The sequence below is a fragment of the Hippocampus zosterae genome, chromosome 14 (assembly GCF_025434085.1).
Source record: "Hippocampus zosterae strain Florida chromosome 14, ASM2543408v3, whole genome shotgun sequence".
Taxonomy (NCBI): Eukaryota; Metazoa; Chordata; class Actinopteri; order Syngnathiformes; family Syngnathidae; genus Hippocampus; species Hippocampus zosterae.
In genome coordinates this window covers 11876932-11899190 of record NC_067464.1, presented here as the reverse complement: position 1 = coordinate 11899190, position 22259 = coordinate 11876932, and the positions used below count along the sequence as shown (strand labels likewise).

The 22259-nt window shown below is 40.4% G+C and overlaps 2 protein-coding genes across 6 annotated transcripts; one reads left to right on the top strand and one right to left on the bottom strand.

Annotated features, from left to right (window-relative positions):
- Positions 1 to 1628: 1628 nt before the first annotated feature.
- arel1 (apoptosis resistant E3 ubiquitin protein ligase 1) lies at positions 1629 to 22254 on the bottom strand. 4 transcript variants are annotated; one of them, XM_052086970.1, is made up of 24 exons: positions 22130 to 22222; positions 19622 to 19660; positions 16575 to 16753; positions 14699 to 14867; positions 13267 to 13487; positions 12298 to 12369; positions 11078 to 11304; positions 10057 to 10294; positions 9797 to 9966; positions 9512 to 9692; positions 8777 to 9021; positions 8603 to 8680; positions 8018 to 8159; positions 7823 to 7944; positions 7664 to 7739; positions 7473 to 7582; positions 6758 to 6937; positions 6389 to 6514; positions 5835 to 5964; positions 5664 to 5722; positions 5073 to 5162; positions 4816 to 4991; positions 3560 to 4249; positions 1629 to 3528 (listed from the first exon to the last, which is right to left on the bottom strand). In XM_052086970.1, the coding sequence occupies exons 1-23, from the start codon at positions 22195 to 22197 to the stop codon at positions 4147 to 4149; spliced, it is 3201 nt and encodes a 1066-aa protein (XP_051942930.1). In that variant the 5' UTR covers positions 22198 to 22222; the 3' UTR covers positions 1629 to 3528; positions 3560 to 4146. The 4 variants fall into 4 exon arrangements, with proteins under 4 accessions (XP_051942930.1, XP_051942931.1, XP_051942932.1 ...); XM_052086971.1 differs by lacking the exon at positions 19622 to 19660 and having other exon boundaries at positions 22130 to 22254; XM_052086972.1 differs by lacking the exons at positions 19622 to 19660; positions 22130 to 22222 and adding an exon at positions 17401 to 17536.
- On the top strand, positions 17470 to 21163 carry fcf1 (FCF1 rRNA-processing protein). Of its 2 annotated transcripts, none has more exons than XM_052086978.1 (8): positions 17470 to 17571; positions 18781 to 18845; positions 18922 to 18993; positions 19077 to 19225; positions 19304 to 19376; positions 20563 to 20650; positions 20785 to 20879; positions 20963 to 21163. In XM_052086978.1, the coding sequence occupies exons 1-8, from the start codon at positions 17569 to 17571 to the stop codon at positions 21009 to 21011; spliced, it is 594 nt and encodes a 197-aa protein (XP_051942938.1). In that variant the 5' UTR covers positions 17470 to 17568; the 3' UTR covers positions 21012 to 21163. The 2 variants fall into 2 exon arrangements, with proteins under 2 accessions (XP_051942938.1, XP_051942939.1); XM_052086979.1 differs by lacking the exon at positions 17470 to 17571 and adding an exon at positions 17578 to 17722.
- Positions 22255 to 22259: the final 5 nt, after the last annotated feature.

Below are 22259 nucleotides of genomic sequence, written 5' to 3'. Positions count from 1 at the left end.
AATGTTTATTAAAACAACCACAAAGCAACCACTACCTTAATGCTAACATACAATGGGAAACTCATAATATTTTGTTTTCTCTCCGGAGTAGTTTGGTGTATCACTGAGTTCACCTGAGGAGTATTTTTCAATTTTTAAGGTTAATCCCAGGGACCTGAAACAAGGGTTTTAATCAAGAAAACAAATATGACAGTTTAAAGACTGAAAATGTGTTTTTTTTAATATAGAATCAACAGTTTTATTTCTTAAAATCATATTCATTATACCAGCAAACTATATTTTCTTGTCTGGAATAAAAGCAAATGTAATTTAAAGAAAAAGAGCCCTTGGCAGTGAAAAAAAAAACAATATGAGGTTACAGTAATTTGTTTGCATCACACCCTTTGCTGTTGGGTTGCGGATCTTCATCCGTGCAATGAAAATGTGTTATCAAAACTAAATATTTTGAGTGAATGTATTTTGCACCTACTTTGTCCATTTTTTAAATAGTATTTTTGTCATACATCTGGTTATGAAGTGTGTGGTTCGATGTGCTCCCCACCCTGTAGTAGCACTGATGAGAACTCATGGACTCCCTTCAGCATTTAAGTTGCCCAACCCTGCTCTACATTAGAGGCTAAAAACAGTAACAAGTCCATTTTGACTGAGGAGTAGAAAGTACAGATGTTTTCAAATGTAGGGTGTAAAAGTATAGAGTCGGCCAAAAAAAGTAATACTCAAGTGCAGACACCTGAAAACAAAAATCTACTTGAGTCCAACAACAAAGAATTTTTACTTCATTTCCTCCCATCATTGGTGCATGAAGAATACAGTATAAAATGATTCCCAGCATAATCACCCAAATTTAGAAAATGTCTTCAAAGAAACAACAAAGAAAAAGTCCAGCCTACAGGTTCTCTGGGAAACAGGAAGTATTTCAGTATGCTATGTTGCTCCTGGTCCAATTGCCAAAGGATGACTGATTTGCGGGACGCTCTTTAGTAAACATTCCTAAGGGAAAGTTGGGAGGGACCATCATGCAAATCACCAGGTGCATGCCGAGACCAAACAACACAGGACTCCTGTCTCCCAAGTACTTCAAGATGCCTATCTGCTTGTCTGTCTGTTTAGACCACAGTAAGGATGTATGCAGCATATCCATCTCCTGGAAATGCAATTCAATTGTTTGCACGCAACATGCGGGATATTTCGGCCCACACAAAAAAAAAAACTTTTGTCACGATGTATGTTTACGGTGTGTGTTGTTGTTGTTTGAGTGATTGTGTCTCATCTGGCTGTGATGAAAAGATTGAAGGTCACCTTAAGACCCGTTTGCTCAAGAGTAGGCGAATAGGACTTCACTCCCATGTGAATCCACTGCCCCCTGCTGTCTACATAATGCACCTTTTGTATTTAAAAACACACGCACACACAAGCCATTATTTTTAATTCTACCAGATAAACATTGCTACCCACAGTCGGCTGGGAGGTTCCAGCACACCACGACCTTAACAGGGCGAGTGCTCAAGAAAATTACATGGATTTTCCTTTGCAATTTATTTCACATACATTCCGAAGAATGCATCTCAGCTGTAATAATGAAATCAATAAAAAGGCCACCAGGAATAAGCATGCATTTTAAAAGTCAATTGTTTTTATTCCCATTAACAGCAACTGCAGGAAATCTCAAACATTCATCATCAGAGGCCTCACATTAAAAAATAAATAAGTAAGAAAGCTCCTCATCTTCAATGTCATAGGTGAAATATACACAGCCAATAGTTCACAGAGAAATTATTGAAACTTGAGCCAGTTTAAAAATTTCTTTTGTTCAGACAATTTTTTTTAATCCAGTAGAGAGCTCTGATGAAGGCTGGAATGACAGCCGGAAACGTCCGCAAGTTAAGAGAAAAAATATGTATCTGAACAAAAGAAATCTAAACCCTGGTATTAAAAAAAAAAAAAAAAAGACTGAACGTTTTTGTGCTGGGAAACAAGAGCAGTCAGTGGTCATGAAATCACTTGCACATCTCCATTTTGTTCTTAATTCAGTTCAATGGGGCTTTAGAAGTTTAGGTAACAGAGCCACTTTAATACAGGTATGCTAGCACTGCTATTAGGTGTGATGTTTTCTTTTCATAAACCTACATGGCACAAACCAAAACAAACCCTTTCCTTTAAAAAACAAAAAATAAACCCAAAAAACCCGCAAACACGGCAACAAAAGCGTGTCCGACTTTACTTTGTGTCACACCGCAAGCTCCAACGTTAGATCTTTTAGGCGCTCCACTTGAAACACTACATTCAATAAAACCTTGAGGGGATCGTGGAACATCCTAATGTTTGATTTTATGTCTTAACATCTGCGGTTACATTTCAACTCAACAGAATGGCCTTAAAGATAGGGCAGATTCTTCTAATAAATAACACAACAGCATTATACGATGGGGCGGATCAACAACAACATACGTGAGAGTTGTGTGCTGGGGGAAAGGAGGCAACTATGAATTGTGCGTGTTTGCTCAAAGCCACTGCACACCTGTGTCGGGATACACAAGCGGCCGATAGGACGTGCTGAGGTAAACCCAGAAGAGGCCGTGACTAATAAAACATGCTCGTGAGCCCTGTCATAGTTGAGCGCCGCTCAGTTGTACGCTTCTCTGGATACAATCAGAGGCCAAGCATGAATAAGGCAGCCTTTAAAAATACTCAACACAATAACCCGTTACCACTCCTAAGACGGAAGGGTGGATTCAACATAAATATTTCCTCGAAACACAACAAGCTAAAAACATACTCAGACCATAGGAGTGGATTTCTTTTCAATATGACCCACAAAAAAAGCTCTCAATAAAATTATTACATTGAAATTAATCAAACCCCTTCTTCAAAAACTCAAATGGAAAAAAGTATTATGAGGACAAAACTCTGAAAAGAAATATTAAAGAAGGAAAAAAAGAAAATTAGTCATTTAGTGCATTGAAAAAAATGAATGACCAAGAATAGATTCATTTTATTGGGGGAATAAAGTTATGAATATGAGGAGAAAAAGTTGTATTTCGAGAATAAAGCCAGAAAAGTTGCAATGTTACAGGCCAAAAAAGCCGCAGTGCTCCAAGAGTAAAGTTGTTTTTTAGACTAAAGGCATAATGTTGATTTAGATTTTTTTAAATTAAGTTATAAGGTTGGAAAATATGCCCTTTTAGAGGAATAATATTCAACAATAAAATTATAACGGGAATGGGGGGAAAAAGTACCGGTAATAAAAGTACAGTAATAAGTCATTTTTCAAGAATCAACTTCAAAGTTAAGAAAAATGACAATATCACAACAGTCGGAAAATAATTTCCAAATCATGAGGATAAAATGTAAATTTCCCCATTGCAGGACAAATAAAGGATATCTTAAAATTAGATTATGGGTTGTACGTTTAAGATTGAAGTTGAAATGTTTGCCAAACAAACAAAACAGACTTGATTTAAAAAAAAGTTGTGTTATTGTTAAATAATTCAGATCCATTGCAACATATTTATTTAATCTAAAAAATTCCTACAATCGTGTTAATATGGGAAAAAAACACTCATCGCTGGTCACATTTATCCTTTCAAGTATCACATAAAAATTCAACCTCATTCTTAAATTATTATGGGTTTATTTTTGAACTCCTACTTTTCGGTTCATTTTGCAAACCTTGATTTATTTTTGTTTCTACTCGGTGTGGCCCATCTTGTGTGCACACTCATATGTACAAGGAAATAAAAGTGACGGTCTATTTACAAACACACGGCAGTCCCTGATGGTTTAAGGCCAAAGTGCTCGTGATGCAGATTCCACCCACATCACGTGTAAGCTGCTGCCTCAACTTTAGTGTTCCTCAGCTTGTACAATAATACTCAAGGCCTTTGCTCTAATGTCATTAACATTCACATATAGGAAAAAAAACAGCTAACCTCAGCATTAACAACAGAAGAAGCTTAAACCTCAGCCCCTTTTTTGACAGTCTGTGGGTTCCTCTTGAAAAAGAAATGTGTTTTTATATACATATACCAGTTCATGGGATTCCAGCGCAGTCGTTGGCAAGGCTTCTGGTGACACCTTCCCACCCCAACAAGACTTTACAATTCTCTGTTCAGATGCAGATTTGTGGCTGGTTCCTCCTGGGTCGGGTCAGAGCATGCCGAAGCCCTCGCTGCCCTCGCTGATGGCCAGCTTTAGCATCTTGTGCAGCTCCTCGTATGAGTCGTAGGTGGGCAGGCACAGCTGGTTGAAACTGCATATGGGAGAAACATCTGTGTTGGAGCACTTGCACAATCTTAACAACATGGAGAACTGCACTGTATCATATGAAATCTGCCATTTCTAATCTTTCCCTGGCCACATGATGAGTGGGAGAGAGGGGGACATCATTACTGTACTAAGCAATGTCTTAAGAGAAAACCGTTTATCTTAATAGGTCCAAAAACAACTATTTACTCAGAATCTGTCTTCATTCATCTACTGTATGTATGCCAGTGACAGGCAGAAGGTCGTACAGATGAGGAGAGCCAAGATTGTTGAATTGCCATCAATGTATGTAAAACAATTTTGAATTGAATTCCATATGGAGCAGGAAGCCAACAGAATTGTGGGAAAAATTCTAAAAAGTAGAAGTTTGGGACAAAGCACTTGTGAGAGTACATTACAATGAACTACGGACGTAAACTTTACTGATCCAGGTGTGCCCATATTAGATCTTATTAGATTGTGTGGGTGCACCTAAAGTCCATAATGGGGGGAAAAAAACCCACAGAATATTCAATGGTTAGAATCATTCAAGTCATTGTATTCCCCACTGACCAGGTGTGTGCGGTGGGCAGGGTGCTGTGTGTCGGCGCAGCAATGATTTGGAAAGAGGGACACAGGGTATTGAAGCCTCCAGGAGGCAGCTGGGAGGAGCCGGTGGTGAATTGCAGGAGGCGAGCCAGCTCCTCTTGGGTGAAGCTCGACACCACCGCCCAGAACCACTTCATCACCTGCGTTTGTCAAAGCGGACATTGATCATCTCTATTGGACTATAGCAGGCGAGGCGAAAACAGTGCGAGATGGCGGCTGACCTTCTCCCGAAAATGCCACGATCCACCCACGATCACAGCGTGGGCCTTGAAGTCCTGCACATTTATGTCGCCGGTGCCACACATCAGCAGCTGAAAACAAACGAATAAAATAGACTTTCAAACAAGACTTATGAATGAGAAGCAAGTGTTCCAGCTTCCAACAACACTGCAGCTCAGTTGCTCTTTGCCTAGCTAGCTAAGTGATGGGTCTGAGAGCAATATTATTCGAATGTATCCCCACTGTGACAACAATACACTCTAAATTGTCCCTCGATGTGAGTGTGAACGCGGGTGGTTGTTCGTCTATGTGTGCCCTGCGATTGGCTGACAACCGGTTCAGGGTGTCCCCCGCCTACTGCCCGAAGACATCTGGGATAGGCTCCGGCATGCCCGCGACACTCGTGAAGATAAAGCGGGTCAGAAAATGGATGGATGGATGGATGGATGTGACAACAACGGGGCCAGCATGTGAATAGCATTATGAGATGCATATTTTCTGACATGGGCAACTTTCCCAAACGTGTGCATCAATTCAATCAAAACTTGCTTTTCAACAATACATCCCCTTTCAATCTCAAAATAAATGCATACCTCCAACTCGTTCTCATCAAATATGGCAAGCAGGTTTTCTGGAACCAATTCATTCAAACCTGCGATAGACATTGGAAAAAATTACACTCATTCGGTGCACATTCCCCCTGATCTCAGAGATGATGCATTGGAGTTGGAGGAGTGGGCTGATGGCAGGAAGCATTTGCCTACCTTTCAGAAAGTGTTCAACCTCATCTCTCACCTGACTGGCCAGCCTGTATTGTGCCAGCAGGTTGAGATAATGCATCTTGTTTTCATTGGTAACTGCAATGTGGGCTCCCCCCGAGATCAACTCCACCACCTGCGGCAGAAACAAACACTGAAAACACCAGCCAACATTCAATGACAGTATCTCTCTCTCCCCCCTCTTTACAGGATAGAAAGGGAGAGAAGGTAGAAGAGTTAAATTAATCAATTCATTTTCATTCGCGCTTAAGCTCAAACACCAACCAGCAATCTTAGAACACGGATTCACTTTACATGTCAGGCAAAATGTGCTTGCTACTGTGCTGCCTTGCCTTGCTTCCGAATTGTTATAGAATCCTAAGCTACAGTGATCCGACATCATGGGAAACATCAGCGCCAGCATTTGGAATAATGAGGTTCATGCCAAACTAACAACATTTTTTCCTCTTTGGTTTGCTTTGCTGGTTGCTGTCCCCTGTGAAAGGATGTCATGGATTAAAAATAATGAAAATACAATGTGTCGGGGGGGAATGGGTCACCTTTTCCAGCTGGCCGGACTTGTTGTACTTCTCCTCGGCAAACACCAGATCCATTTCGCTCACGTCATTGTTCAAGATGAAACACACTTTGGTCTTGTAGAACTCCTGGTCATCCGTCTCAAAGTACTGCGCGTGTGGAGGAGGACATGAAACGTTTAAATCAACATCTCCTGATTGGTGATTGCGTCTGCTTTTGAAATGCATTGGCTCAGGTTAAAGAGCAGGGTTGTTTTCTGTGGCTATATAAACAAGGTAGGGCACATCAAGTTTCTGTGCTCTGCCCGAAATATTTTTGGGGAGGGTGCAGAACAGCTGGCCACCAAGATATAAACAAGTAAAACAGGTGCAAAGGTTGCTTGTGTTTCATACCTTGTAATTCATCCTTAGACCGATGATTTGGGCCAAGAAAGAGCGCGTGAAGCGAGCTCGGACCAGCTGTTTATAGGCCCCGCCAAGCGCAGACTCGTACAGGCACTTCCCAACCACCCGGCCAGCGAACTCGTATATTTTCAGTCGCAAGTGCGGTGGTCGGTCGGCATTCGGGTGTACCTGAATGACAAGTGTTAGCTTGGCGTGCTTTTTTTTTTAAGATTAAAAAAAAAGTTGTCATTGTGTCAAAAAGAATGGTAAAGTGATAAAGTGTCGTATAATCTTGTCTACGTTAGGGTGGAGGTGAGTTTAGCCCGGGTTATTAGTGGAAGAAGTTACAAGAACCACATCTTTTCGCTCTTTTGAGTGGCTATTCAAAAGATATTAATCACCCGAAATAGCATTTCAACACAATTTATTTCGAACCCCAATTCAAATTTTCATTTGAAAGAAAAGATACTTTGTCAATCATTTATTTAAAACACAAGTCAATATTCTATGTTGTGAGCCTTTTTTGTTGTTTTTTAAAAATAAAGTAATGGCTGTTGCCTCTTTGGTTTCATTCAATACAAAGTGAATGAGGGAAGGGTGTTATAAAGTGGAGGTACAGAACGTGAAAGACAGTTCTGGGAAATTTAGATTCATGCTGAGCCACACATTTAAACAGCGCACAAAGGAAATCAGTGAATATATTTTATAAGTGGATGCAACTCACCAGGCCTTGGTTGTTGTCACTGAAGCGGGTGAATAACTGGTTGGAGGTGTCAAAGAGGGTCTTGCATATCAACTCAAACCATTCCCTGCGTGGGCCTCCCCAGTCCAGAGCTGTAGAGCAACATCCAATGTTATTCTGGTATTCCAGCAAAATGCGTCAATTATTTAGTCGAAAACTGACTTATGATTTACCTTCCTCGTCTTGAAAGATCACCTCAAAGTTTTTACTCCAATCTGACACTGAGAAGTTCCGCGTTGCCTTTAGGGACTGAAAGAATGATAGGAAGATAGAATTTTCACAATGAGCTGGTAAAATAACCTTGTCGAATCCTGGATACAAAAACCACTCACTGAATCGAGAATGGAGTGCCGGGTGATTTTTAGGCAGGTCTTGGTACGAGGTCGCTTGGAGTGAATGTGCCTGAGTTCACGTTGAAAGAAGTTCACCTTGTCCTGAAATGTTTCTGAGCCACCTGCGGACACATTAACAATTTGAAAACAGCGCGCTAACGAGAGCAATGTGTGTCCTCGAATGGAAAAACAAACCTATGTTTTTGTGGAGAAAGCGAATGAATGTAGCGGCCATGATGTTCCTTTCTTTGCAACTGAGCTCCACGGGTGGCTGTATTCCATCATCGACCACGAGCGTTAGGTATTTGTGAACAGGGTCGGGACCGTGGTAGCTAAACTGAAGAAAGGGAAATCGGACCAGTGACCACATGTCAATGTCAAGGCCTGGGGGCCAAATCCTACTTTCTGAAGCAAATATAGTGTGTGTACCGTTTACTGTTATAGTTTCTTTTCAAAAATCTATGCCAAAAGTTTCATCATCTTTTTAACATAAATTGAACAATAATTGTAGACTTCAATATTTGCATGTCAAAATTTTGCATGTCTTGATTTCAAATTCAATTTGTTTTTAACTGCATTGTATATTAATCAGTCCCAGGGCCAATTGTGTATCCTCCACAGTCATAATGGCCGTTCTGAGGAAAACCAGAAAACTCCAATGATGCCAGCGATGAACATGAGATTGAGACTCTCCGAATAGAAAGTAATTACTGTACATCTAAGGTAGGGTGAAGTCTAAGGCTGAAAAAAACACACAAAAAAACGAGATTTTCTTTTTACCTTTGTTCCAGGACAAACTCGAAAGGTAAAAAGGCGCCACGGAATAATTTTCAGGTAAAACTCCTTCACAGATAGTTGCTGTTTTAAAAAAAAATAAGATATCCGCATAAACTAAAAATCATGTATTGTTCTAAATGATTTCAATCAAGGTGTCGGCTCGGTCAATGCACTTACCTTTGGCGATATGTAACAATAGACCTTTTTTGGTTTCTTGACTTTCTCGGATTGGCCCTCCACAGGAGAGTCGTGCTCGTCCTCTTCCTCGCCCATGGACGGCCTCCTCTGCGGTGCCAGCAAAGACGAGGCAGGTAGTTGCCACGGGGAGCTGCTGTAGTTCCCGTTGCTGTAGAAGTAAGCCTCAAAGTAGATGCTGTTGCCCGGCGTGGACACATTCTTCTCCACGTAGGCCTTCTCATTCTCTACGAGACAAGGAAAAATTGCAGCACGCTTGGTCAACCGTGCAGGAAATGGCTAATCAATTATTTATTTCGAAATTATTTCTTTTAAAAAATATACCGGTAGCTAAAATCTATTTTTAAATGCCAAAAGATACTCAGGAAAGTTAGGTCTATTCGGCTATATTAATGTGACAAACTTAAAGATGTGCACAATAAGGTGTCGCATTCACTAATGTACTCAAGTGTACAAAAATACAAATTCTTGAGGCATTCAATAAACAGCTGAAAAGCATTGGCAACTGTGGCTCTCCTTTCCCAAATACAAGGGCATTACAGGAAGCAAGACATGTATTCAAAAAAAACAACAACAATACAACAATCACTAGTGTGACACGCAAATTTTCTCAACAGATAAGATACATTCCAGAAAAAAAATTTGCGAGAGCGTAGTGGGGCCACGCTAGGAGAATAGCTTTGGCTGGAGAACACAATGAAGTCAAGCTTTACTCACCATTGAGAACAATAATGTCAAATTCCCCATTGCTGAGTGGCTGATCCAGGTAGGCGATGCGGGCCCTAAAGCAGCCGGTCTTCCACAGGGTCAGTTTCATCAGAACCTGACACTGCTGCTTGGTGAGGGAGACTGTCTTATAGTAGTTGGCCTCCGAGCTGTCCTCATCCACTGTGCCCAGCTGCACAAAATAATGCAGGCATAAAAGAGCGATTTAGAACCAAAATATAACAGAGCAGTGTTGGGAGCTTACTAAACGCTTATCAATAGAAGACGCTCCCTTACAGAGTGCACGTGGATGCTGTAGTTGGCCTCATCTGTGAGTGATGTGGAGTTACTCGTAGGGTTTCCATATTCATCTCGGGGCTCAATCTGCAAAGTGTGCTGCTGGCTGTGTGTTAACACCAGCGTCGAAAAATGGTAGGCTATCTTAGTCTTGGATGGAACGACCGTACCTGAAATGGGGGGGGGAAAAAGGGACGGTCATAGGAGAAAATGCAAGGAGTTGAAATAGATTCAATAGAAAAGAATCCATTAAAACCAACCTGGCTGGAAGATTTTATAGTAAGGGCTGTAGGCCACGTTGAGGCCACCAAGCTTGACAGCGACTTCGTAACGGCCAGCCTTGCGCACGGTAAAAGTTACTTTGACCACGTTTGACTCTGGTTCTTGTAAGACTTCTTGTGTAACAGGGATGTCCAGAGCCAATTCAATGTGGGTGATGTTGACCCTCAACCCCACTGGCCGATGGGCTGGGAAAGGCTGGCCATTCTTATAGAACAGCTGAGAAGAAGAAAGGAAATAGCAGATCAGGACATTACTTGAACATCCCACTGAGTGAGAAGTCTAACTGGAAGATATGGCCATACAAAAATAAGTTTTCATACGTTTAACGATTGCTTTCCCATCTATATATATATTGCGCGTCGTCCCGCACGCGGTCTGTCCTTCCGTCTGTCCCTTTTCAAAACGTACCTACTTCACCGCGCCGCTGCACGCCGCCACTGCGCCGCTCAGGCAGTGGCTCACTACGACCGCGCGGGCATCTTCGCGAAAAAATGTTGTCTACCCACAAGCATTGCAATGAAATTATTATTTATTTAGTAGAGCTAAACATCTCTTTATTTTCGCAATAAGCAATGAAGATGAACAAAAAGTTGAACCAAGCAACAACACTTTTGTGGGCCGAACGCCCACCTTACCAGCCTTCCGCAGGAACTAGCTAATGAGCCGCCCGGAGGGCGGCGAACCACCACCTTATCAGCCTTCCGCAGGAACTAGCTGATGAGCCGCCCGGAGGGCGGCGAACCAGCAAGTTGTTGATATAAAAGGCAAATGCCAATGACGCTCAAGAGGGCAGGGTTTTTTCCTCCCTTTATTTCAACGTGTATTCCATTTGCGCTGTCTGTTTCTTAGCAAGAATAAAAGTCAGCAACTGATTTTTCGGGACCCACCCACCCCCCCCCCAAAAAAACTAGAAGGGTCAGAAAATACATCCATCTAAATATTAGTCACCTAACCCTACTGACAAAATCTCACATTTATAACCCAAGGACAGATCATTACTTGCACTCTGAAGCTCATCGTCTGCCCCACTTCTTGTGGCTCCTTCCAATCCCAGGACACCTTGCAGGAGCGTGGATCCAAGTAGTTGCCCCGCACATAATCATAGATGCTGCGGTCGCCGCGGCGGCCTGGATCCTCATTCTGCAGGAAGCTGACAACCCTGGCTGCAAGCTCACACAGGAACTTGATGGTGAAGACAAATGCAATGATGGAAACAGTAATTCCACCTGCCAGATGAGGTGAGACACAGAGGAGGAAATAACTACTAGAACATGCTTTTAGGAAGATATAGTACAAAAAATATATACCGGTATCTGTTTTTGATACTTGGTACCAGGATTAAAAAGAAAAAAAAACATTACTTGAGTAAAGCAAATAGACAATGTTGTTTAGATGTTTGGATTCTTGCCATCTCAGCTCTTTTTTGTCAAGGTCAGAGATGTGTCTGTATTATACAGTTAGTTATAGCAGCACATAATAAATGCCCAGACAAAATGGATGACAGAGATGACAATGGTCCAAAGCAGCAAAAAAGAAGTACAAATTTGTCGACCAGTGTAATTGACTTTGCAGCAAAAGTTAATCGAAGGAAACAAAATCAAGGTTGCGTTTTCATGAAATTCAATTTCTTGGACTAGCCTGCGCCTCCAACAGACATGTCAGTGCAGTTCATGATAAAAGTAAAGTCATTCAGTCCTACAGAGTATCGAGCAAACCAAAAAGCCATTTCCTGTCCTTACAAAACCTGCGGCTTTAAAATGAGTACTTTAATCAGCCTGGCAGTGAGGTTACGAAGTTCAACTTTATTGGAGAATACAGAAAAGCAAAACTGTGTTACTGGTGTCCTTTCAAGAATTCATTCCAACTCCGTGTACTCTCTGTGTAAAAAAAAAAAAAAACGAGAAAGAAAGCCACAAAAAAAAAATTCTAACAATTAGCTTAGTGGACAAAAACTTAGAACATGAGATTGCTATCTTACAAGACAAAAGTGGATTGTATTTTCACTGATGTCAAGTCTGACAATCATTTCTACTGCAGACTATTTCTTTCATAGTTTTCTCTCGCCCAGTTTTTGGAAATATTCTGAAACAATCAAAATTCTCAAAGTGGAAATGCTGCAGTCTTCAGCCTACGTCCACAAGACAACACCAAGTACCGGTAGTCTGTTTGCTCAAGCAGAAGTTGTGACGTCGGAACTCAAGTGTTCAATCTGAACTCACCAATCACGTAAAACATGAGGTCCCTTATCAAGAAGCACAGCGCCACAGTACAGCCAAATAGGAGTGCCCCCGCTGCAAAAGACATGAAGTCATCGTTACAAGAGTTTTGGGGGTTCCGTGTAGAGTGCTCAACACGCATGAGCACCCAACCAATTTGTTGCCAATAAAAAAACACAAGTGAGACAATTTGGCATTCATGCATAAGGGCTCACACTGTGGTTTGCTGGAGTCCTAAAGCTTTTACAGACTGACAGATGTCAATTACTTTATTTCTCAAGTCCTGCAGATGCTTTTTGAGATCTTTTGGCCAACTTCATTTTTGTCAGACGCGTTCTATGTGGTTGATTTCTCGACTGAACAGGTGTGGAGGAAATCGGGTATTAAATAGGTCACAAAATTATTATTATTCAGATTGAAATGTCCAAAAAAGCAAATTACTATAGCCTTTGGGTGTGCACACGGTAGTTACATTTAACTGGCAGTAGGATTATCAGGGAGTTCTTGGGGAGAGAAGTCTGTCCCAGTGCCTCCAAATTTTGATAACTTCTCCTCTGCATTATAGAATTCAGAACAATTAACCAATGGGTGAGTAAGTTTTACTTTTGTTTTCGCTGAAACCGAAAGTATTTAAAGTTTCATTGTAATTGTACATCAATTTGGAATGTTAAATTTGTGACACAGGATATTAACTGATTCAGTACCAGCTAATTCTAGACCCTTTTTTTTAACCGTAAATCTTGGAAAAATTGGGGGGAAAAAGGCATCTGGGGTTGAACATGTCGAGTGTGAAAATACATGTCTTTGGGAGTGAATGAGTAAAAAGCTTTATGATGGAATAAATTCATCTTTGCAACTTAAAAAAATTTTAAAATTTAATGATTCTGTTCAATTTTGGCGATTCCGATGTAGTATGCAACCATGGTGAGCAGCCGAAGCTCGTGAGTACCGGTAGATTATTCACCATCTCACCGATTGACCACTTCTCATTCAGACGCCTTTCAGCTAGACTGTGCACGAGCTGGATCTCGTAGTCCTGGTCCCGACTCCTCCGTGAGGTCTGGAGGATCTTGATGCCTGTCGACAACTTGATGTAGTCTTCGTAATAGTACCCCCAGGCGGCTAGGGAGAGGTGCAGCTGACTGTCGAACTGTGACAGGTCATCCAGATTCATATAACCCAAAGTCTTCAGCCTGCAGTGGATCAGAAATACAAGATACAATTATCAATTTTATACACAAATATTATTGATGCCCCAATTCAGCAGGACCACTAAAAATATTTGACGTCACTCAACCTGCATATGATCTCCTTTTTGACTACATCCACTGTGGTGTTGTTGCGGTAACTGGAAGGTGGCATTGTGTTGACATTATAAACATTTTATTTCATACAATCAAAAACATTCAACCTTTTAACTTAAAAATTCGACTTTTCTGAACAATACGACTTTATGTACTTAATATTACAATGATAAAGATTTACTTTTTTTCCTGTGTGGCCCTAATAGTCCTTGATAGTGCTTTGGGAATGAAATAAACAAACAGGCATGTTTTTTATTTTCATGTAAATATTACTTAATTGATTTTGATTACCGGTACTTAATTCTGTGTTTCGAAACCTTTATGAAAAACTTTTCCTTGGTTAGAAGGGAAGTTTTGAATCCAACCAGAATTTGTTGTCTCCTGTCAACTCGATTAGGAAACGAGGATTTTGGGTGGGAGTCCAAGCTCGACTGTTCTCGGTCTGCATTTTTGTAAAATCAATTTCCGCAACCTCAGGTCCAGTGCGATGTTTTTTTTTTTTTCTTTGTGATGCATTGTTTGCCCTGCGATTGGCTGGCAACAGATTCAGGGTGTCCCCCGCCTACTGCCCGAAGACAGCTGGGATAGGCCCAAGCACCCCCCGCGACCCTAGTGAGGATCAAGCGGCTCGGAATATGAATGAATGAATGAATGAATGAATGAATGATGCATTGTTTGAACGATGCGATATATTCTGAAAAATATGGTACTTGTTAAAACATGTTCAACTTCTTTTTACTTATTGAATGAATAACTGAACAAATAAATAGCAATCAACAATAATTATGATCCGAGAGTAATTAAGCGTTTTCATTTTTTTCATGGATGAACTCTAAGGTTGGTTAAATATATAAGGTCAATAAAAATGTAGAATAATGTATTAGCCATTCATGAAATAAAATGCAATTTCTGAAATTATCGACATAAATTAAGTACAAAAGTATAAAGAACATGGCTGCATTGACTTTTAATTTACAGTTTCATCACTGTAAGAAATGAATATTTTTTTTCCCCATTAGTTTCATTTACTTACTTCAGTAGATCTCTACAGTACATCCTGAAACGACCAGCTGTATCCAGTAGAATTCCGATGAACTTACGTTTTGTAAAAGTGTCCAAGGTTCTGAGAACAAAGCCACTCTTGGAAGGCAAAGTCTCGGAGCAGCCGAATATGAGCCTCAGCGATTTCCCTCCAGCTCTGTTGTTCCTTCACCACCTCTTCCAAGCGACTCAGTACACTCAGACTCAGCTCCTCCAGTGTCTGCACATCTAAAAGAACACCATATGAAAATCGTCAGGGAAGAAGCCAGGAAATGCACAATTTCACATATTAAATCAAGTCTTCCCTTGAGGGACATGAAGAAAAGGCTATTTTATTCTTCTAAAATGTTAAGTTATGTCATCGTTCAAAGTTGAGTATCTGTACAGAATAAACAAACACGTGATAAGCAGAAATTTGTGCTACGCCCTGGGAAGGAGGTTGTTTGTGGGGACATTTTTTTCTTCAAGGGGTCAAACCACTTTCTGTATTCATAATCTTTTTTTTCCCCATTTCGAAACCTCAGGCGGGTAGAGCCTATCACAGTTAGCTTACATGGTAACGTTTAATGGGCTCTCACTATTGTAGCACGTTTCTACTTTTGGTAGTCAAAGCACTCTACATCGTTTCCTCATTTTCCACATGATGCAGCATCATGAGCAACTGGTTCAGTGTTTTGCTCAAGGACACTTGGACAAGGTCGCAATGGCCAGGAATTGAACCTCTTTTTAGGAGACTAAGATTAAGATTAAGAAAACCTTTATTAGTCTCGCAATGGAGAAATTCCAGATTCACAGCAGCAAAGTTATGACGACCACTGTACCACTTTTTCCAAATTAGAATTTATCTGTGATGCTAATGACAGGCCATGGCTTATTTGAACATGTACCAAGGCAAATTATTTTCAACCTTTTCTTGGGGTACTACCATTTTTGTCCAGACCTTGTCCATGAGGGTTTTTTTGTTTGTTTGTTTTACGCGTTCTATTGAACCACAATTTAAAATCAATGTCTGATTATCATTGATTACATTTCATCACTTTTTTCAGATTCAAATTGTGACGACTGTGGGGATTTATTTAATTAACAGAGGGTTAACAATTTTGTCCTGTTTAAAATTGGGGAATTTTTGGGGGAAAACCCGTTTAAAAAAAGAAAACGTGTAAAAAAGTTCATGTTTGAAAGTTCAACTGCCAATTCCTGTTCAAAATGATGTCTGTATTAAAGAACTTCATGAGACCAGGCGATTGTTGTTCTCATTTTTATGAAGAGCATGCAACAAGTATGTCAAGCATGGTATATTACATATCATATACCATACAGAGCTGACTCTTCCTACTCAGGAAACTGAGGTCTTTTGGGGTTCAGGGGTCGCTCCTTAAGACTTTCTATAACTCGGTGGTGGCCTCGGCCATCCATTATGGCATTGTCTGCTGGTCAGGCAGCATCTCAGCCCGGGACAGAAAGAGACTGGAGCGACTGGTCAGGAAGGCCAGTTCTGTCCTGGGTTGTTCCCTTGACACTCTGGAAGAGGTGGGCAACAGAAGGATGATAACTAAGCTAAAAGCTATGATGGCCAGTCCCTCCCACCCCCTCCAGCCCGCCCTGACAGCACTTGGTAGCTCATTCAGCCAGAGACTGTTACACCCGCGCTGCAAGAAGGAGAGATACCGACGCTCATTCCTACCGACTGCTGTCAGGCTGCTGAATAAAAATAACAATAATAATAATAATAATAATAATTAAATGATGTGAAAGACAATTGTAAATAGCACTGCGATTTATCCATTTTGTGTTTATATTGCACTTAATTGAACGGTGTTTGTTGTTTTCTTTCTTCTTTCTACCTACATTCTTGCTGCTGGAGGCTGTAAATTTCCCCAGTGTGGGACAAATAAAGGATATCTTATATTAATAGGACAATTGCCACTCACTGACCTTCAAATAAATGCTTGTATTGAAAAAGACTGTGTCCTCGTAGCCATTCCTCAATCTGACCGTCTTTGCCTTTCTTCCAGCGCACTTCCCAGAAGAAGATCCACAGTGCGGAGCAGATGAGAAAGGTCAGGAAGAAGCGGCGGTCCATCAGACCATAGTGCCCCTGACTATCTAATTTCCTAACAAAAACAATATCATGTTGAGTATTGAGTACAGCCCAGAAGTGATTTTTCGTAAACACTTCTCTCTCAACATATTAAAAACATTTCCAAGAAACTCGCATTGTGATTGATTAAACTACACAGATATTAATATTAATGATGACACACCCTCAGTGACTAACCAGTCTAATGAGAGAATAACATTAGCGCCGCAATGAAAACTGAATTAAATGCAGGACAGGTTCCTTAGAACGATCAACACTCTTGTTTGCCACAAGTTCCGTGACCATATGGAGGAAATGAGCTGATTAACCTCCACAAATTGCAACAGAATGAGCACAGGTGCTTGTGATGTCACAAATCGCTTACATGGCGTGATAATAGGTCATTCTTAGACAATATTTGACAAGGGAATCGTTTAGTTTAAACACTCGACTTTTGTGACTTTCCAAAATAGAAGCAAATAAGGCACATAAATAGATAATTACGATTGGCTGAAGCGTGGAAACCGGGTAGCTTTAATGCTAACAACAGTGTTGAATTGACAAATAAGTCAACAGAAGACACAGACACTTACAAAGAAGCGCATCGTATACATAAACAAAAACATCTACAGTTTTCTAACTAGGTGTATCGACAATTTGAAAAATAATAACAGATTTTACCTCGGATATTTCTCGCATCACCACAACGCAGTCTGTGTACCTAACAACCGGAACATACGCACGAGCGTGTCGCTGCTTGATGGCGTCACCAGTCCTATTGCAGCGCACGAGGACCGTGTAGCGTACCGTAATCCGATCGTAAAGGGGCTTAAATAATAATTTTCAAGAATGGTATGTACACGATGTATACGTGTGTAGGACATGCATAGTGTTGCTAGAATTATGTCTTCTGTTTTCCTTACGTTTGTTTGTGTTAATTGGACGTCAAAGCCTTGGCAGACATGTCCTCGAGCTAACGCTGCTAGCCTAGCCTGCCCGTAGTGTAAGTGTATGCTCTCTTTAATGAAAAGGAACACAACAATGATCTTATAGTCGTACATTCACGAGAATAATGTCGAAATACTACGACAGTACAGTCGTAGACGTACGAAAAAAAGTCGTACCATGCGGGAATAAAATTGGTAATAATACGAGCAGACGTTTACCGGCCAAGTTACACACGTTATTAAGCCTAGGCTGACATTTGTGTGATGTACATGAACAATAATTATATATTGCCAATCTAACGCCATCATGAATGGTAACCGTTTAACGGGAATGTTTTTACACTCGCGGAACTCATTCCTTGCCCTTTGTTTGGCCCTTTTTAGTACATTACCTTGGCGTGTGTGTATATTTGTATGGTCTTGTTTTTTTTATGTGTATATTGTATTTCTTTGTCTGAACTTTTGAGTCCATTGCAAAGCAATTTATTCATTTGTTAATCCAATCAGAAGTAGATTCTGTAATAAATAATAATATTATATATATATAATATAATTCGAGGCAAATCCCCAGAACTTGCAGCTGTTCTCAAGCTTGTGTTGACATTCAGTTGTTAAAATTCAAACTTTATTCTTGGAACATAGCACATTTTTGCTTTCAAAAGTAGGACTTTTTCATGCTTCCATAAAATGTGATTTTCACATGATGCTTCCATATAAAAATCTAATGTTGTTTTCCCTTTTGATATTATGCTTGATTTCTTATAGCATTGCATCCTTTTTATTTTAAGAAAAAGTAGTCAAACACTTTTTGTACTTTCTTCCTAATACTCATTATATTTTCTAAGTAAAGGGCATTTTTTTTAGTTTGGGATAAAGTCCTCTTTTTTATCACAATTAAATTACATGAGTTCAGTGTGTTTGACATTCTGTGTTTTTATTAGGGCTGGTGGATTTTCAAAAGTATTCTAATTGCAGCTTTTTAATTTCATGTGATTTAATGTGTATTTCAACAACATTACAGATGAAATAAAAATGTATTGTTTACTGCCGTCTTCTACTAGTGAGCACTTCAATTTATATCCGTTGTGATGTTTTTTTTTGTTTGCTCGTGTAGCCGAAGCAGAAAACCAAAAAATTTGCTGTCATGAAACGGATGATCAATTTGAAAGATCAACGAATGTGAGTTGTATTTCGTTTTCCGTCTCCCTTACTGTTATTAGTTTGAATTTTAAAGACACACCTTTTTGTCTTGCAGAAAAGAGAAGGATCGCTCCAAAGCCAAAGAAAAAAAGAAAAAGGATCCTTCAGAGCTAAAGGAGAGAGAAGTGTAGGTGTCCAGTTTAATTTGGACTATGAATTGGGCAGTATTTGGTGGCTGTTTGATTTGATTGCTCTTATCTGTTTGTGCAGGCCCAAGTACGCATCTTGTCTGTTCTTTCAGTACAACACTCAGCTTGGTCCACCGTACCACATTCTGGTCGACACCAATTTCATCAACTTCTCCATCAAGGCCAAACTGGACATTGTTCAGTCTATGATGGACTGCCTATATGCCAAATGTAAGCGTTATTGTCACATTTTGATAGTTCTATTATGGAGATTTATTCACAACAGTTGTTATTTTTGCTCCAATCCAGGTATCCCTTACATAACCGACTGTGTGATGGCTGAGATTGAAAAACTTGGAATGAAATACAGAGTTGCGCTCAGGTACAAGCAGCTTCCTCTTACACGAGCGAGTCGTACACACATGGCTGAATTTCAACATCTTCACCCTTTTTTAATGTGACAGACCCCACACATGTTTACATTTATATTGTGTCCTTCCTGCTCTTATTGTACTTTATACGGTGTATTCATGATGCTCAACACTGCACCACACACAGCGATAACTATACTTACGATCGTGAGTCTCCTCCTGTTAACCTGATGTCTGTTGTAGTACAAAGACTGACCTGTGAGAGGCAGCATGTTGCCACAGGGTAACAAAACCTCTGGAAATATACAAAGAAGAAATGGAAGAAACAATGTTGTTAGCTTATCTAGTCACCGCCTCTTCTTCTTGTCAGTGACTTGGTAGACATGTACAACCATCCAACACAACCAATTGCTCCTCGATTGGTGTACAGCAGGCATGTCCAAAGTCCGGCCCGCGGGCCAAATCCGGCCCGCGGTCGAATTTAATCCGGCCCTCGGCCCCCTGTCATAAAATCAGTGCCGTCTGGCCCGCAGGTTGGGCGCCATGGAACACGTGTTGCATTGACTGAGGTCTCGTAGACAAGGCGAGTGATGTTTCATTGAGTACTGCTTCCCTCTAGTGGCTAAATTAGTAATAGCATTCACTAAATGAGTAATAGCATTTAGACACTAGAGGGCATCACTCGCGAGTTAACAAGACATCACTCGGTGTTTATATTGACTGATATGTCATATTTCAAATTCCTGTTTCAAATGAACCAAAAGAAATTCTTAAGATTGTTGAAATTCAAATAAAAATGGAAATGTGAAACAGACTGGCTTACTAAAATTTGTTGAACAATATTGTTGTTCAATGTAAAGAATGTCAGCCAAGGTCGGCCCCCCGACATTTTACCACATAAAATCTGGCCCCCTTGGCAAAAAGTTTGGACACCCCTGGTGTACAGCAACACAGTTAGCTTCGCATTTGGCTTTCGTTTCAATTCATGTCACAACTCTGTGTTCAACACACTTGAAGATTTGCTTTGGTTCATGGTGAACAGGGTTCACTTTTACAATTTTCATCCTCACCATTTTCCAAGCACATTAGGGAGCAAAAATGCGCCACACATCGTATAATCTAGCTTTTGCTGACTTTGACCAGAAGGGTGCATAACTTCGACCTAATTATTTGATATTTTTCTCCTTCTGGTTGCAGGATAGCAAAGGATCCAAGATTTGAGCGTTTACCGTGCACACACACAGGAACATATGCTGATGACTGTCTGGTCCAAAGGGTAACACAGGTAATAATATCCATGTACTGTATCTTTATAAGCACATGCCTGCTGTTGTTTGGAATAAGAGCTCTTATGCTATCAGAACAACATATATTATAGGTAGTTACTGATGTGAAAACAGTTTCATAATATTTCTGCAGCACAAGTGTTACATCCTGGCTACTGTGGATAGAGATTTAAAGCGGCGGGTAAGAAAGATCCCTGGAGTGCCCATTATGTACATCTCAAACCACAGGTAAAATACGTCGACGGCTGCGCCTCATACGACTTCCAAATACAATTACGCTAACTTTTTTTAATTTATTTTTTTAAACACAGGTACAACATTGAAAGGATGCCAGATGATTACGGCGCTCCACGGTTTTAGTTATTTATACAAATGTGCTATCCTTGTAAATATACATTTTCTTTTGTGAACATTAACATTCTTCAGTGGTTTGAACATCCATTATGTTTCTATCAAAAAATTGGACAACAGTTGATTGTGGTGTTTCATTAAAACCCCTTTGTGCTAAATTACATTTATTTATGTATTTTTTGCGCGACACAGGCCCAAACGTGCCATTGCGTACGTTGCTTTGAAGTGTAGTATCAAAGTAATTTCTTGATTTTTTATTTTATTTTTTTTGTTACTTGCGACCACTCAAAATTTTCAGATTCAGAAAACTTTATTTATCCCCATGGGGCAATTAGAGTTTCAGTGGCATCAGACCTATCCATATATATAGTTTTTATTTATTTTAGATGCCCTATATGGACAATAAAAGCAATAAAAAGTAATATTGTGCTATGGGTAAAAACTATCATCTGCATATTGAAGGGACTTTCAGTCATAGTATACACTTTAGTATTGCTGCATTGCAGTTTTTCATATAGTCACAAAATACTTGCTGTTGTTCCAGTGCTGTTTTCATGGTTGTAGATGATTCGGGTAGTGGATTGGAATGCGTGACTGCAAATAATGATGTTTTTCTGAGTGTAAATGAGAGATTGTTTGCATTTGAGGAAGAGGGGGTGCCACAAGCAAAGGGGAGACGCCGGCTGGACCCTTTGGACACATACAATATTTGGTTTCTGTGGGGGGAAATGCGCGGACACCCTGAATATGTTCATACCCACACACAAACACATAATAAGTGTAACGGAGTGATACATTAAGTTTAATATGACGGAAGTGACGCAACAGCGCACAGTATGACACTAGCTTCCCGCCGTAGCTCAGGCAGGGCTGACAAGGAAGTCGCATGTTATGTCCGAGACCCAAATGCGACTTCACCTATCCCTACTGCCATACTGTGTTGCAGTATTAAAAGAAAGAAAAAGCCACGTCCATGTGTCTGGTGTTATTGAGGCGGCAGCGACGTTGAGCTCAAGACGGTCACTGTTATGACCTCCGTCACATATGTACTGCTATCTTAGTAAAACACACTCTTCTCTTTCTCGCATACATGCGCGCGCACACACTCTTCACATACTCATATTCACGTGCACGTCACTGGTATAGTATTGTTTTTCACACACGCCAGCAGGCCTGAGCTTTCGATCCCAACCATGCTTTATTGTTTTGGTATCAGAATGGTGACAGAGCAAGCACACACGTCAGCTCAACCAAAAA

Bases quoted from the DNA above. Each gene is read 5' to 3' on its own strand.
- arel1 (XM_052086970.1), bottom strand. From the start codon at position 22,197: ATGGTTGGGATCGAAAGCTCAGGCCTGCTGGCGTGTGTGAAAAACAAT. The intron at 11,305-12,297 runs GTGAGTTCAGAT...CTCATCTGGCAG, and splicing joins CCTCATGTTTTACGTGATTG to GTGGAATTACTGTTTCCATC. The intron at 10,295-11,077 runs GTAATGATCTGT...TCTTCTTCTCAG, and splicing joins CGATGAGCTTCAGAGTGCAA to CTGTTCTATAAGAATGGCCA.
- fcf1 (XM_052086978.1), top strand. The intron at 19,377-20,562 runs GTACAAGCAGCT...TTCTGGTTGCAG, and splicing joins AAATACAGAGTTGCGCTCAG to GATAGCAAAGGATCCAAGAT. The intron at 20,880-20,962 runs GTAAAATACGTC...TTTTAAACACAG, and splicing joins ATGTACATCTCAAACCACAG to GTACAACATTGAAAGGATGC.